Source organism: Chiloscyllium plagiosum, chromosome 34 (assembly GCF_004010195.1).
Source record: "Chiloscyllium plagiosum isolate BGI_BamShark_2017 chromosome 34, ASM401019v2, whole genome shotgun sequence".
Classification (NCBI taxonomy): Eukaryota; Metazoa; Chordata; class Chondrichthyes; order Orectolobiformes; family Hemiscylliidae; genus Chiloscyllium; species Chiloscyllium plagiosum.
In genome coordinates, this window is record NC_057743.1 from 8,419,520 (window position 1) to 8,432,862 (window position 13,343).

General features: G+C 37.4%; 1 protein-coding gene across 11 annotated transcripts in view; it reads right to left on the minus strand.

Annotated features, from left to right (window-relative positions):
* The window catches only part of LOC122540194 (eukaryotic translation initiation factor 4 gamma 3-like), a 140,741-nt gene that overhangs the window by 91,218 nt on the left and 36,180 nt on the right, over positions 1–13,343 (minus strand). For all 11 annotated transcript variants that reach the window (XM_043675553.1, XM_043675557.1, XM_043675560.1 and 8 more), the window contains 2 exons: positions 8,279–8,367; positions 4,063–4,300 (listed from right to left, as the gene is read on the minus strand). In XM_043675553.1, the coding sequence (XP_043531488.1) occupies positions 4,063–4,300; positions 8,279–8,367 (327 nt within the window). The remainder of the gene's footprint in view (positions 1–4,062; positions 4,301–8,278; positions 8,368–13,343) is intronic.

Below are 13,343 nucleotides of genomic sequence, written 5' to 3' on the forward strand. Positions count from 1 at the left end.
CCGCCATTTATCTCTCAGTCCCCTTGCCTCTGCCTCCCCTCCCCCGCATTCCGATGAAGACGTCGTGGTCGAAACGTCGGTTCTCCTGCTCCTTGGTTGCTGCCTGACCAGCTGTGCTTTTCCAACACCACACTTTTTGTCTCTGATCTCCAGGATCAGCAGTCCTCACTTTCTCTCAGATCCAACCATTCAATTGGTCAACACAATCAAGGTCCAGAACTGTAGGATACATTAGGTCATGGAGTTCAATGGGTTCAAGTTGCACTCAGATCAGAGCCCAGGACTGCAGGGACTTGTGATTTATGGGCATGATGATAGTATGTGGAAATACTTAACATTTGTTTTTCAACTGAAACTTCAGTCAAGATTTAAAATCTAAAATTAGTCTAAGATGAGATATAGCACAATCGCTGTAAAGTGGATCCATTTGCAGCCAGTTACCACCAAAACAGACTGCAGCCCTTGATCATCCAATTTTCCAGGTTTGAATTTTTCATATCCTAAAATAGTATTTCAAAGCTGTTTTTCAGTCAATCTGTTCGGAAATGCTATTACACACCTTTGGAGCAGGTGGAACTTGAAGTCAAATAGCTTTTGGAGATATTATTACACACTTCTAGAGCAGGTGGGACTTGAACCCAGGATTCCTAGACCGGAGGTAGGGACACTACTACTGTCCCACAACAAGAAGTATTTGGATACTTAATAGTCTTCTAAATCTAGAGGAGGCTCGTAATCTTCTCCTGATTATTAGGCAACAATGTTTCAACTGCTGCTTCAAAGTTCATATAATTAGCAATAATTTTAAGTACAATGCAGATTACAAATCTACGAACTTCATTTCTATCTAAAATACATCTTGAAATGATGCATACCAAATATTCACCAGCACTCCTAATTTTAAGCACCTGTGGTTCTGCAATATTGATCCCAAGTTCCAAGGATGTCTTCCTCCTTTCACCAGATCTCATCAAAGTCTGGAACAACCAGTCATCAAGTTACTAACTATTCCACTTCAGTTATTCATTTGTTGCTTTTGTCACAAAGCTCATTCCTTTCTTCTAAAAGCTGTTCCTTTTCTCAAGAATACTGTGTCCTTGGCTTTTGTCAGAGGGGTAACAAAACTGTCCTGGTTCGGTGCAGAGATTAAAGGGAATTAAGAGGCTTTTTTGTTTACATGTAAACAGATGAGACTTTGGCCAAAGTGGTCATGTTTTAGAAGTGACCTGTATAATGAAAGGGGAGTGGTAAGCTATCAAGCTGAGTAGTTCAGTCCAGAACCAGTTAGGAGTTCAGCTGTGTAGAAACGGGCTCTCTCTCTCTCTCTTCCCTTCTAATTTTAACCTGTAAGCATTTGTCCCATTTTTAAAACCGTTTTTAAGGGGGTTTGCTTATTGGGATTGTTGCGTATATTTGGAACAGCATAATTAAGTCTAGTTTGGATGGACCGAGTTCCGTAGGGGTTCTTTATTCTGTTTTTTGTATTTCACTGTGTAATCTTGTGAATAAATTTTTGTCTGTTTTAAAACCTGCTAGTCAATCTTGCTAACTTACTCCATGTAATTTTCACTGAAACAAATTGCAATGTTATGGTCTGGGCTGCCTGCTTAAGAATGTTTTGAGTGGTCTGGCCTAGTCCATAACACTTTTAATACTTTTCCAGTTTACTTCAAGGTATTGACTAATACAAGCACAGACTCCTAGTCCTCAAATAATTGTCCCATATTCACTTTGTACACAAATTGTGTACCCCTCCTGAAACTTTAAATCAAGTAATTGTGTCAATACTCCAATTCCTATCTTCTAAACTACATCACCTTCTCGTGTTTTCTGCACATCACTTAAAATGTCAAAGTAGTTGACTCTACTTCAGTAAATGCTTTTAAGACTAAGATAGCTTTTTTTTGAACAGTGAAGGAATTAAGGGTTACCGTGAGAGGGCGGATAAGTGAAGCTGAGTCCACAAAAACATCAATCATGATCTTATTGAATGGCGGTGCAGACTTGAAGGGTTAGGTGGCCTACTCCTGCTCCTAGTTCTTATGTACTTAGCTACACAAGACCTTGATATCTCATTCACTGAAGGCTGTGTAAGCAGATGAACATTAGAAGCAGCTAAAAAGCAGATTGAGCATTAGTTTTAATTACCTTTTTTAAACATGTAGGATGAAGATGGATTTCAAGAACCTAAATTGATCTCAAATGCTGATGAAATACAGCTCATGAAAAATTATGATAATTTGCATGCCTGAAAAATCAGCAATTATATGTTTTAAACGAAGACTCAATTGGGGGCTGAGAAATCAATTTAGTCAGAAACAATATAATCGATCAGTGCAAAATTATCCACTTCAATTTCAATTTTAGTGCTACTGGCACAGTGGTTGTGTCTCTGCCTCTGGGCAGGAAGGTTAGGGTTCAAGTCCCACCTGCTTTAGAAGGTGTATAATAACGTATCCAAAACACGTTTCTTTTTTAAGTTAAAATCTGAATTTGAGCAAAACCCTTGAGTAGGGATTTCAAGATTGCATTCCTGTGGTAGAAGATTGCGCAACAGTGGCTCGAATAGCTGAAAGTTGGAAACAACCAGTCATCAAATTACTAACTATTCCACTTCAGATATTCATTTATTGCTTTAAATACTTTTCCATTTTACTTCAAGGTGTTGACTGATATAATTACAGTTCAACAGGTACCAGTAATACCATTCGAAAGTACATCACTTTATTAGCAGATGGCAGTTGAGAATGTGGTGCTGGAAAGGCACAGCAGGTCAGACAGCATTCAAGGAGCATGAGAATTGACATTTTGGACGTATGCCCTTCATCAAGAAGATTCCTCATGAAGGGCTTATGCCTGAAATGTCGATCCTCCTGCTCCTTGGGTGCTGCCCAACTGCTGTGCTGCTCCAGCACCACACTCTCAACTCTGATCTCCAGCAACTGCAGTCCTTACTTTGCCTTATTAGCAGATGGCAGTCTGGCTACCTGTTGCAATAATTTCTACATTATAGTTGTGGCCACGGGATCAGCACTAACTCACTAGGTAATAAATGATGGAACCAGAGTATAAAGAAAACCACCAGAACTTGAGTGCTGCAAGGGAAATAATGAACAAACAAGGAGATTTAACATGAAGAATGTATTGTGTCTGGCAGATGCTAGGTATTCAGTTGTTAACACTGTATGTGGCAAATTTTTTTTACGTCAAATACAATAACATTAATTCAAAACTTTCACCAATTGTCACTGATGTAATGCTTAAAGTTAGAGAGTTGGATTTAATTTACATAACCATGACAGTATATTACTGGAGGACACAATTAGTGTGATGGATCTTATGGGAAGTGATCGCTGATACAAAAGTGTCCTCACAAGTAATAAATAAAAGTGTCCTCATAAATAATGGCCTGATTGGACTACGAAAACTTCTCTTTTTACTTTTCAAATGAGTTTTACATAGGAATAAAGCTTTCTGTATTGATGGAAACTTTCTTAAATAGATAGCAATTTTGCCTCTACGTAGCTAGCCTATAGCAAGAAAATGTGGATTAGTTACTAACTAGAGTCTAAATCTAATCTATCATGAAAATATTCAAAGCATATAATTTTATATTTAAAATGAACAGCAGAATGGTCATGTAAATTCAAGACATGATACATTAATTTTTCAAAAGATAACACCATAATCTAAATGCTTTTCAATTTTGGAAACCTGAATAAATTTTAATTGTTCATCAATTAAAACAAACCTGGACAGCGAAGATTTATCCTCAGATATACATTACTAATTGAAGAGTGAATTTTAATTAATACTCCTTTGTTAGGTACAATACTTAATAAAAGCACTAACTGTTGCAACTGCTCTGCTGAGACACACTGACAGGATTAACAAGCTAAACTAAAATCCTTCCACTATCTTAAACACAGCCAACATACAACCTCGCACAGCAACTTGTTTCGACCCAAAATTCCATTAACATCAGTAACTAAGCACACTCACGATTTTCAAATTCAGCTGGAAACAAGCAGAAAAAACATGCACTATGAAACCAGAATTTACCTTCCTTGAAGCTGGACACTAGGTTGTCATCAGGGCTTTCTTTGGTGTTGGCCTCAGTACTTTCACTTTCTGAAACAGACTCTGAACCATTTTGTTCAGGTTCTAGGTCCTGATCCCCATTCTCTTCCACTTCATGTTTTTTAATGTTAAAGTCTTCGTCCAGATTTGCATCTGGAATTGACTGATCTTGTTCAGGTTCAGGAGCATTTTCAACTGCAGTTTCTTCTTCGACTTTAGGCTGAAGCATGAGGAGATGCATGTTACTTTCAACTGCATTCCCAGCCTCATTTAATCATTTGATAAACACCATTAAGTGTGATCTAGAAATCAATATTTCAAAAAGACCAAAATACAGTAGCTTCCTTCCTATTTCCAGCAGCCATATAAATACAGGAACTAGGTGAAAATGATGAAATCCTGAAACAAAATAATAATTTGAACATGGAGGAAATTGGAAATTCTCTTAAACAGACAGCAATTTTGCTTCTATATAGCTAAACTATAGCAAGAAATTGTGGATTAGTTGCTAACTAGAATCCAAATCTAATCCGTCAAAAATATTCAAAGTATATAATTTTCAATGGGAGCGAATGAAACCCAAGGTCTCAAGAGACACAGGATGGTAGGAAACTGTACCTACTTTTGTGGAGGAGTGTTTTGGAACTGTTTCTAACAAACAATTGGTGTTATTTGTTAAATCTTAATCTGAGATTCACAGCTGTTGTTAACCAAAGATAATTAGGGATAGGGGACAAAGACTGATAAATAGAGAGTTAAGTCAAAGATCAGCCATGATCTTACTCAATGACCTGAGGGGCTAATTGGCACTCTTTTGTTCTTAAATCTTGCCCGATCAGATAATTCAGTAGGTTTAGATCCCCAGATCTCAAAATCTTATATATTAGTTACTCATTCAGGAATAGCACTATTCTTTGCTATAAATCTCAATTAATGACAAGGCATCTGTACGCTTTAGTAACTGATTTCTACCATCAAAGAATCATTTTCCTTTTGCTGTGGCAATTTCTATGAAAAAGGAAAACTCAAACAAATGTCCTTTCTGGTCTACTGAACAGCAGTGACAGTAGTTTTAAACTTTATTCAATCGAAACTCAGTTTCCTTCCTGCATAGCAACGTAGCTGATATATATTAAATGTAATATTTCCAAATTATTGCTGGGGAAGGAATGATTAAAATTGGAGAACTAGAAAACACTTTTAAAACAAAATCCTCAACTACAAACAGGATTTGACTACTATTACAATTTGCAAGTTGTACTTCCACAGTTAATGGCATTCTTTTTATACAACTACATGGAGAGTAGGAAAAGGAGTTTCGGCTCATTAAAGCTGGATGTAAATAAGGCTACAATGGATAAGAAAACGGCATTTGTTATGTGGATATACCCACCACCAAAGATATGGGAGTGAATGCGATTCCAGCAGTACAAAGGATAATGAGTCAAGGGGAATAACTCAATGAATTTAATACAAAAATTATAAGAAAGATAATAATGGGTCATTACAAATTTCCAGGTTCTGATAGTCTCCATCTCAGAATTCTAAAGCAAAATAGGTTAGAAGACTGTAGTTTTACTGTCACCATTTTCCCAAGCTAACCAGATTGAAAAATGTTACTATTATTTGAGATGCAGCAAACCAGATCTAAATGCAGACTTGTCCAATTAACATCTATTGTGATGAAGACACTGGAATCGATCAGAAACAGCACATTCAGATGGTAGAAGTCAAGCAGAGAATCAGCTTGGACTTCTGAACAGTAGCTTATGTTTGATTCATTTAGTTGAATTTTTTTTGAGGTTGCAAGCATGGTGGATAGGGATGCCTTCATGGTTACTGTCCACAAGGACCAATAGCAAACACCTGATAAGATTCCACACTTATTTGGAGAAATGAAAGCCTAGGTAACCTTGTGAGACAGGGATAGGGAACATACTTATAGGTAGGACGCGACTAATGACGCTCTCCAGAAGTTTGCATTGGGAGTTCAGTTTTACATCACTTGTGATATAAACGAAGGAACTGTGAATTATATATTCATGTTTACAGATGGCACTTTAAAGACATAGCAAGGTTCACAGGTGTGAATGGAAAGTTACCAAAGGACATAAACAGACTCTAAACAATGTAGAAAATAATTGTGGAGAGTTCAATGTAGGAATGTGAGAGACCATTCAATGAACAAAAAATCTGGATTATTTTCTTAATGACAAAAGATAGAAGCTGTGGGAAAGCAAAAATATTTGAAGTATCTGTGTACACAAATCACGAAAAGCTAGTGGACAGGTACAAAATCAAATCAAAAGTTAATGGAATGTCGACCTTTGTCTCAAAAGGATTGGAATTAATTGAAGAAACACTTCTGTTTTACACAACCTTGATAAGACCCAGTTTAGCATTAAGCACCAAACATTAGGAAAGACATATCTGTCAAGGGATGCAGCACAGATAGCAAATCATATTTAGCTTCAAGAGTTAAATTATGAGGACATGTTATATAAACTTTGCTTGTAGTCCCTCAAATTCAGATGGCTGAAAGGGTCACATAATTGAGACACTTAATCATTAAGAGATTCAATAAGATAGATAATTTCCTGGTGGAGAAATCCAGAACCAGTGGACACTATCTTCAAGTTGGAACTAGGCCAATCAGCAACAAAATCAAGAAGCATTTCTGCCAAACAAAGTTGGAGAAATCTGACGCTTGTCTTCATTCCTATCATCCAAACTCTGCCTTCTGCACCCACTTCCTGGCAAAAAGGATACAGATGCTGCATCAAATGACATTTTCAAGGCCAAAATCAATGTACATTTTCAGAGAAGATATTATGGAGCAAAGATAAATCAAATTACTTAGTAGCATAGATATGATCCAACAGGCTCAAAAGGCTGAGGGGCTTACCGTTATTCCTACTTTCTGAAAATAAAAGTTATTAAAAGTTATATTATTAAAATATCCAATTATGATAAATCAAAGATTTAAACCTAGCTTCGTCTCTGCAAAGACTTCCAATTCAAAAGGAATAACTATAATAAAAAATAAACCAGATTTTTGGCAATTAGTTTAATTTTCTTTTAAATGTCAAGTTTTTTTTTAAATTCTTCAAACCGCGAGAGACAATTGAAGTATGGCCATTTACCTTGCCAGATTGTGTTTGGGAGTTGCAGTGGGAGAGGGACTCTCTGAGATTCTTGTAGAGAGAGGAGGAAAACTTCTTCAAGGCAGGCATCCTTGCAAGAAGATTCGCAGTAGGGTTAAAATCAACAAGGTAAAAACAATGACTGCAGGTGCTAGAAACCAGATTCTGGATCAATGGTGCTGGAAGAGCACAGCAGTTCAGGCAGCATCCGAGGAGCTTCAGCAAAATCGACGTTTCGGGCAAAAGCCCTTCATCAGGAATAAAGGCAGAGAGTCTCTCTGCCTTTATTCCTGATGAAGGGCTTTTGCCCAAAACATCGATTTTGCTAAAGCTCCTCGGATGCTGCCTGAACTGCTGTGCTCTTCCAGCACCATTGATCCAGAATCTGGTTTCCAGCATCTGCAGTCATTGTTTTTACCAGATTGTGTCTGGGAGGCCTCCTATGAACAGTTAACATCAATGAACATATTTTATCAGAGCCTCTTACCACACTGTAGGGATTCTATGATTCTTTAAAGATAAATTTGTAGCTACATTTGAGGTCTTATGACCATAGGAATAAATGAATAGGAGTAAGCTATTCAGACCCTCAAGCCTATTTTACCATTCAAGGAAAACATGGATGATCGAACTCATTAAACAATGATTGCAAGTGATATGGGTAAGATCCCTTACCAACTATTTGCATACACCATGGGCAATCCTGGTAGCATAATGCTTTTAGTGGTGATAAAGAGTACAACATAAAATGGGCTTTTCTCAGACAACCAGACTTTGTTGTTGAAGATATTTAGAATTAAGAAAAGCTTCACAGTCATGGTACTCCAAATAACAGTTAATAATACTCTCATCTCACAACTGCCAGGGAATCATCCTTAACAGTACTGGGTAGAGATTTCAGGCTTACCTTTGGTTAGAAATGGTTAAGTGTGCTTTGGAAAAAGGATGAATGCACATCCTATCAACAAGATTTCATCCCAACATTTAAATTTGCACTAAAAATAAACTAACCTTCAACATAACACAAAGTATAGAGTGCTGAAAGTAACTCTTACCTTTTCACTGATCTCTAACAAATCTTCTTCCAGCCTGTTCAGCTCTTTTGGCTTCTTCTGCATCTTTGGTGCAGGAAGAGATAGCGGGACTGTAATACAGGTTGAGGGCCATTATTCTCTTGGTCCAGTTTCAAAAAGCTGAAGTCACTGGAATTCATTATTTTACTACTTTCTTAGATCAGACTCAAAACTAAAATTGCAGTAATCTTTATATTTCAAAGATAATATTATTCCAAAACTTCAGATTCTTACAGTTTAAAAAAACAATGCTATTGGATCCTTTTAAGTAAAGAAATGTATATTAAATACTGCACATTAGAATGTTAAGCAAAATGCTACCATGTACAGAATACTTGCTTACGTGGGAAAACCATGACATAATTTTGCGTCAGATGACTTCATTCAGTCATTTCCACATAATGAGCTGAATGCAATTTAGGGCTACATATATAAGTTTAGGTATGTGCATACTTAAAAAAAAAGGAATATAGTAATTTGCAACAAATGTTGGACACGGATATTGTGGGCAAAAAAACTTCACATTTTCAGGTTTGATTATGATTGAATAGAACTTCTAAACCCTTCCACTGATTGATCTTGTGGAGCTAAATGACCCACTCTGGTTTTCAATTCATATGTTTGTCTGTTGTGCTGTACTGGCATGCCAGAGTGAAAGTTTTGGTATTGAGCAATATACAAATGTTCGTTGAGTTCCTTAACAAGCAAGCTTAGTATACAGCAAAAGCACTAAGTCATGTAAAAAGTAACAATATTTGTTTGATAATGAAGCTCACAATTAGTACACATTAAAAATGAACGCATTCAAATACATTCAATATTGATTTAAAAAATTTGAACACCATTGGAAGTATACTTAAAATGGGATAACAAGCATTTTACATGTCCTACATGGAATGTTAGGACATGGCCACATGACAATTTCCTAACCCCTGTCATGCCACGGAGTGTTTAAGGAGAGACCATATTCTTCCTTTCCAAAACAGAAGAATCATAGAATATGGTGCACAGCATTAAGCAATGTTTACAGGGCACTGACAAAGACCTGAAGCCAGCCTAGGGATGGCACAGTATATATAAAAGAGAGGAAAAACAGGAAATGGAAGCAATAAGGAAGGAAGAAATTAGAGATCCTCAACACAGAGAACACCGTGCCATAAAAAAGAGTAAGTGCAAAAAGTAACATACAGCAGTTATTAATGACAGGTAATACTGGACTTGTTTTTAATTTAAAATGCCTAACTTATGCAGCTATATAAAAAAAGATGCTATTGCATTTATATAAAGACATAATTTAATTACCAAACTATTTCAATTAGACTTGCAGTACACCTTATTCATTTCGCATCCAATTTCCAATGCAAGCAATATAACTTTCACTTTCCTTACACCTGATCAATGTAGAACACTGAGCACCGTTTCTATTTTTAAAAATACCATATACAGATCTCCAGTTCTAGTTCATACTCTAGTTTTGTGTTGGACCAACTTACTTTTAATACGTACAAAGAAATCTAAGAATAAGCTAAATCACCATTATACAATGCACAAAGCAAAAGACATGGACAATCACTGAGCAAGTTTGTAGATTCCTAAAGGAGATAAAGCAGATGACGCAACGATAGGTAGAGGAACAGGTAGTGCTGATGAGGCACAAAGGTTGTGGTCTAGGAGAGTGAGCAAAGGAGTAACAGATGGAATACAATGTGGGAAAGTGTGAGGAAATGCACTTTAGTATGAAGAATACAGGCCCCGACTATTTTCTAAATGGGGAAAAGCTTCAGAAATCTGAAGCATAAAATGACTTAAGAGAATCCTGAACCAGGAAATCTCAAGGTTGGCAATTGGAAAGGCAAATGCAATGTTAGCATTCATTTCAAGGGGGCTGGAGTACAAGTGCAGGGATGTAATTCCAAGGCTGTACAAGGTTCTAGTCAGAACATATTTGGAATATTGAGCGCTGTTTGGGGCTCTGTATCTAAGGAAGGAAGAATGCGCTAGCATTGGAGGGGGTTCAGATGGGGTTTATAAGAATGACCCCAGGGATAAAGGGCTTGTCACATGGGGAGCAGTTGACCACCTGAGTCTGCACTCTATGGAGTTTAGAAGGATGAGAAAGTATTCTCTAAGTTTCAATGAGATCCTAAGGGACTGGATATAATGGACATGGAGAAGATTTGTTTCCGCTAGGAGGAGTGACTAGAACCTGAGGATACAGCCTCAGAATGAAGAGATTACCCTTTAGAGCTTAGATGAGGAAGAATTTATTCAGCCAGAGGGTGGTGAATCTGTAGAACACAATGCCGCAAAAGGCTGTGAAGCTCAAGTCATTGAGTGTATTTAAGACAGATTCTTGATTAGTAGGTGGATCAAAGGGGTTACAGGGAAAGGTAGGAGAATGGGGTTGAGAAACCTATCAACCATGATCAAATGGTTGAGCAGAATTGAACGGCCAAATGCTGCTCCTGTATCTTATGGTCTTCAAAGGTGCTTGACTGGGTAATGAAGGAGCTAATCAAAGGGAGAAGCATACTTGATCTTAGACCATCATGAGCAGAAGTGCAGTCACCCACATGCTCCAACCTGATGGCTCAGCATATCCACCACTCTTAACATAATCAAGCCACAATATGAACATTCAGCATTCTTTCACTGTTGTGCTTGGAATATCTTTGGAACCCCCTTTCTAACAGCGCTCTTGGTATTCCTACAACTCAAAGGACTGCACAGTTCAAGGTAGCAGCTCACCATCACCTACTCACGGCAATTATGGATGAGCAATAAATGCTGGCTTAGTCAGCACTGCACACATTCCATGAATGAATTTAAAAACACCAGACATGATCAGTTTCAATGGTATAAAACAAATGCTTTCTTATTTTCAACCAGTTCTGTAAATTTAAGCTACTTTATTTTGTGGATGCTTCCCATATGAAAATGGTTATCAAGCTTTTTAAGAATGGAATATTTCAAATATGGCACCATAATTGATATGTATACTCTCCTTCAAAAAAAAAACTGCTCTTGAAAGATAGCTTCTTTTAAAAAAGAATGAATGCAGTAATAGGGATTAGGGATCCACATTTAATGCTGACACTAAATTCTGATTGCCATCATTTCAATCAAATTACCTGTTTTTCAGAACAACCTGTAAAATAACAAAGCATTGAAAACTTTTTGAAAGAATATTAATCAGACATTTCCATATACATCACACAAAGTGGCAAGGTAAAAGCAAGAAATGGCATGTTTCAAAAATACAGAAAAACAATGCTCAAATGAGGGAAGTCAGAATAATTTCTCTGAAGGACACACAGAACCAGCATAATCAGAAACAAATCTTACCCAATTTTTTTCAGGAATTCATTCCCCTTTCACAGGCTGAAGCAGAGATCTACCCTGGTAGGTTGATGTAAAACTTATCTTTAAATACTGAAGATGAGATTAATTTATCTAAGCAAACTAAGACAAGATAAGTGCAGCAATGCTACTGCAGCTAAGAAATACATCAAATTTAGAATCTGGCCACGTATATGACAAGAATATGACACCCTTCAGATCTGTAGCCTTTCACTGAAAGAAAATCCTGTTGTAAACTGATTTTCAGTAAACAAGAGGCAAATCTTCACATGGAAGTCTCAAGTCCATAATGAGCAAAAGAAAAACAGAGATAGCAAAAGAAAAATACATTTGGATGTAAAATAATTATTGCACCAAACAAGTTGGTTTCCATTTAAAGAAAATAAGCCAAATTTCCATGGGGGCGGGGTTTGGTGAGGTAGAGATAGGTGAACACAGGTAGAGGATACAACCCGGTTGGTCAATGGGAGGAATGAATCCAGTTGCTAGCTGGAAGCAAGGGTCAATCAGAAGAATGGAAAGGAGGGGGAGGGGCTCAGAAGGAAGGTTATTTGAAGTTGGAGAACTCAAATGTTCAGTCTGAGCTGTAGGCTGCCCAGGCAATAGGTGAGGTGTTGTTCCTCTTTCGCTGTGGCAATGGAGGAGGCCAAGGGTGATCATGTTGGAAAGGGAGTGCGAAGGGAAATTAAAACAGACAGTAACTGGGAGGTCAGGTCGGCCCCTGTAGGCCCGGCTGAGAATGCTCAGCGAAACATGCCCCAAGTTTATGTTTAGTCTCCCCAATGTAGAGAAGACCATTTTAAATACTTGAAAAGTTTCATCAAATATTACAATTTGGTTTAACTTGTAGATTGCGAATGGCAATGAGGTCTGGAAATTATTTTGAGATCAAACCTGGATTATTTTCTTTGTAGCAACAAAGTTAAGAGGAGATTTAATATAGTTGCACAAAATCATGAACTTTTTTGTAGAGTAAGAGAGAAAGTACTGTTTCTAGTGGCTGAAAAGATAGCAACGAGAAAACATAGATTTGAGGTAGTTGACAAAATGGCAAGATGAGAAGTCTTTCTACCCAGCAAATTATGATCTTGGAGAATATACTGAAAGGGTGATGGAAACAACTGGAACAGTAATATTCTAAAAGGTGGTGAATAAATAATTGTAGGGGAATGGGGAAAGACCTAAAGAGTGGAATGAACTAGGTATCTCTTCCTTTGTTACTGGTACAATTGGCCGCCTCTTTTTTTTGGCATCAGGAAGGTCTTATGGTGCAGTATGAAAGCACCTACCTCAAAAGCCAGAAACCTGGGTTTAAACTCCACATCAGGACTTATTGACCTTGCAAACAGGTTGATTATCAACTTGTACATCCTTCTGCTATGTCTATGGCAGCCAGTGAGGAAAGGAGAGTCTCCTGATCAGTCATGGTTGACGCAGTGTGATACCCCTCTGGCAATCTGTTTCAAGAAAATCGAGTAATGGAAACAGACATGAGCATGTTCGCTGTCTGTCTCATGTGCCACTGGGCATGAGAAAAGAAAAAATGAATCGAAAGAAAATAAAAGCCAAAATTTAAAATAAAAATGCTAGAAGGTAATAAAACAACCAACAGGGTAGGAATGGCACTAATAAACATTCCAAATCTACTACACTTTATCACTATTACAAACATTACTCTTAAGAGTCT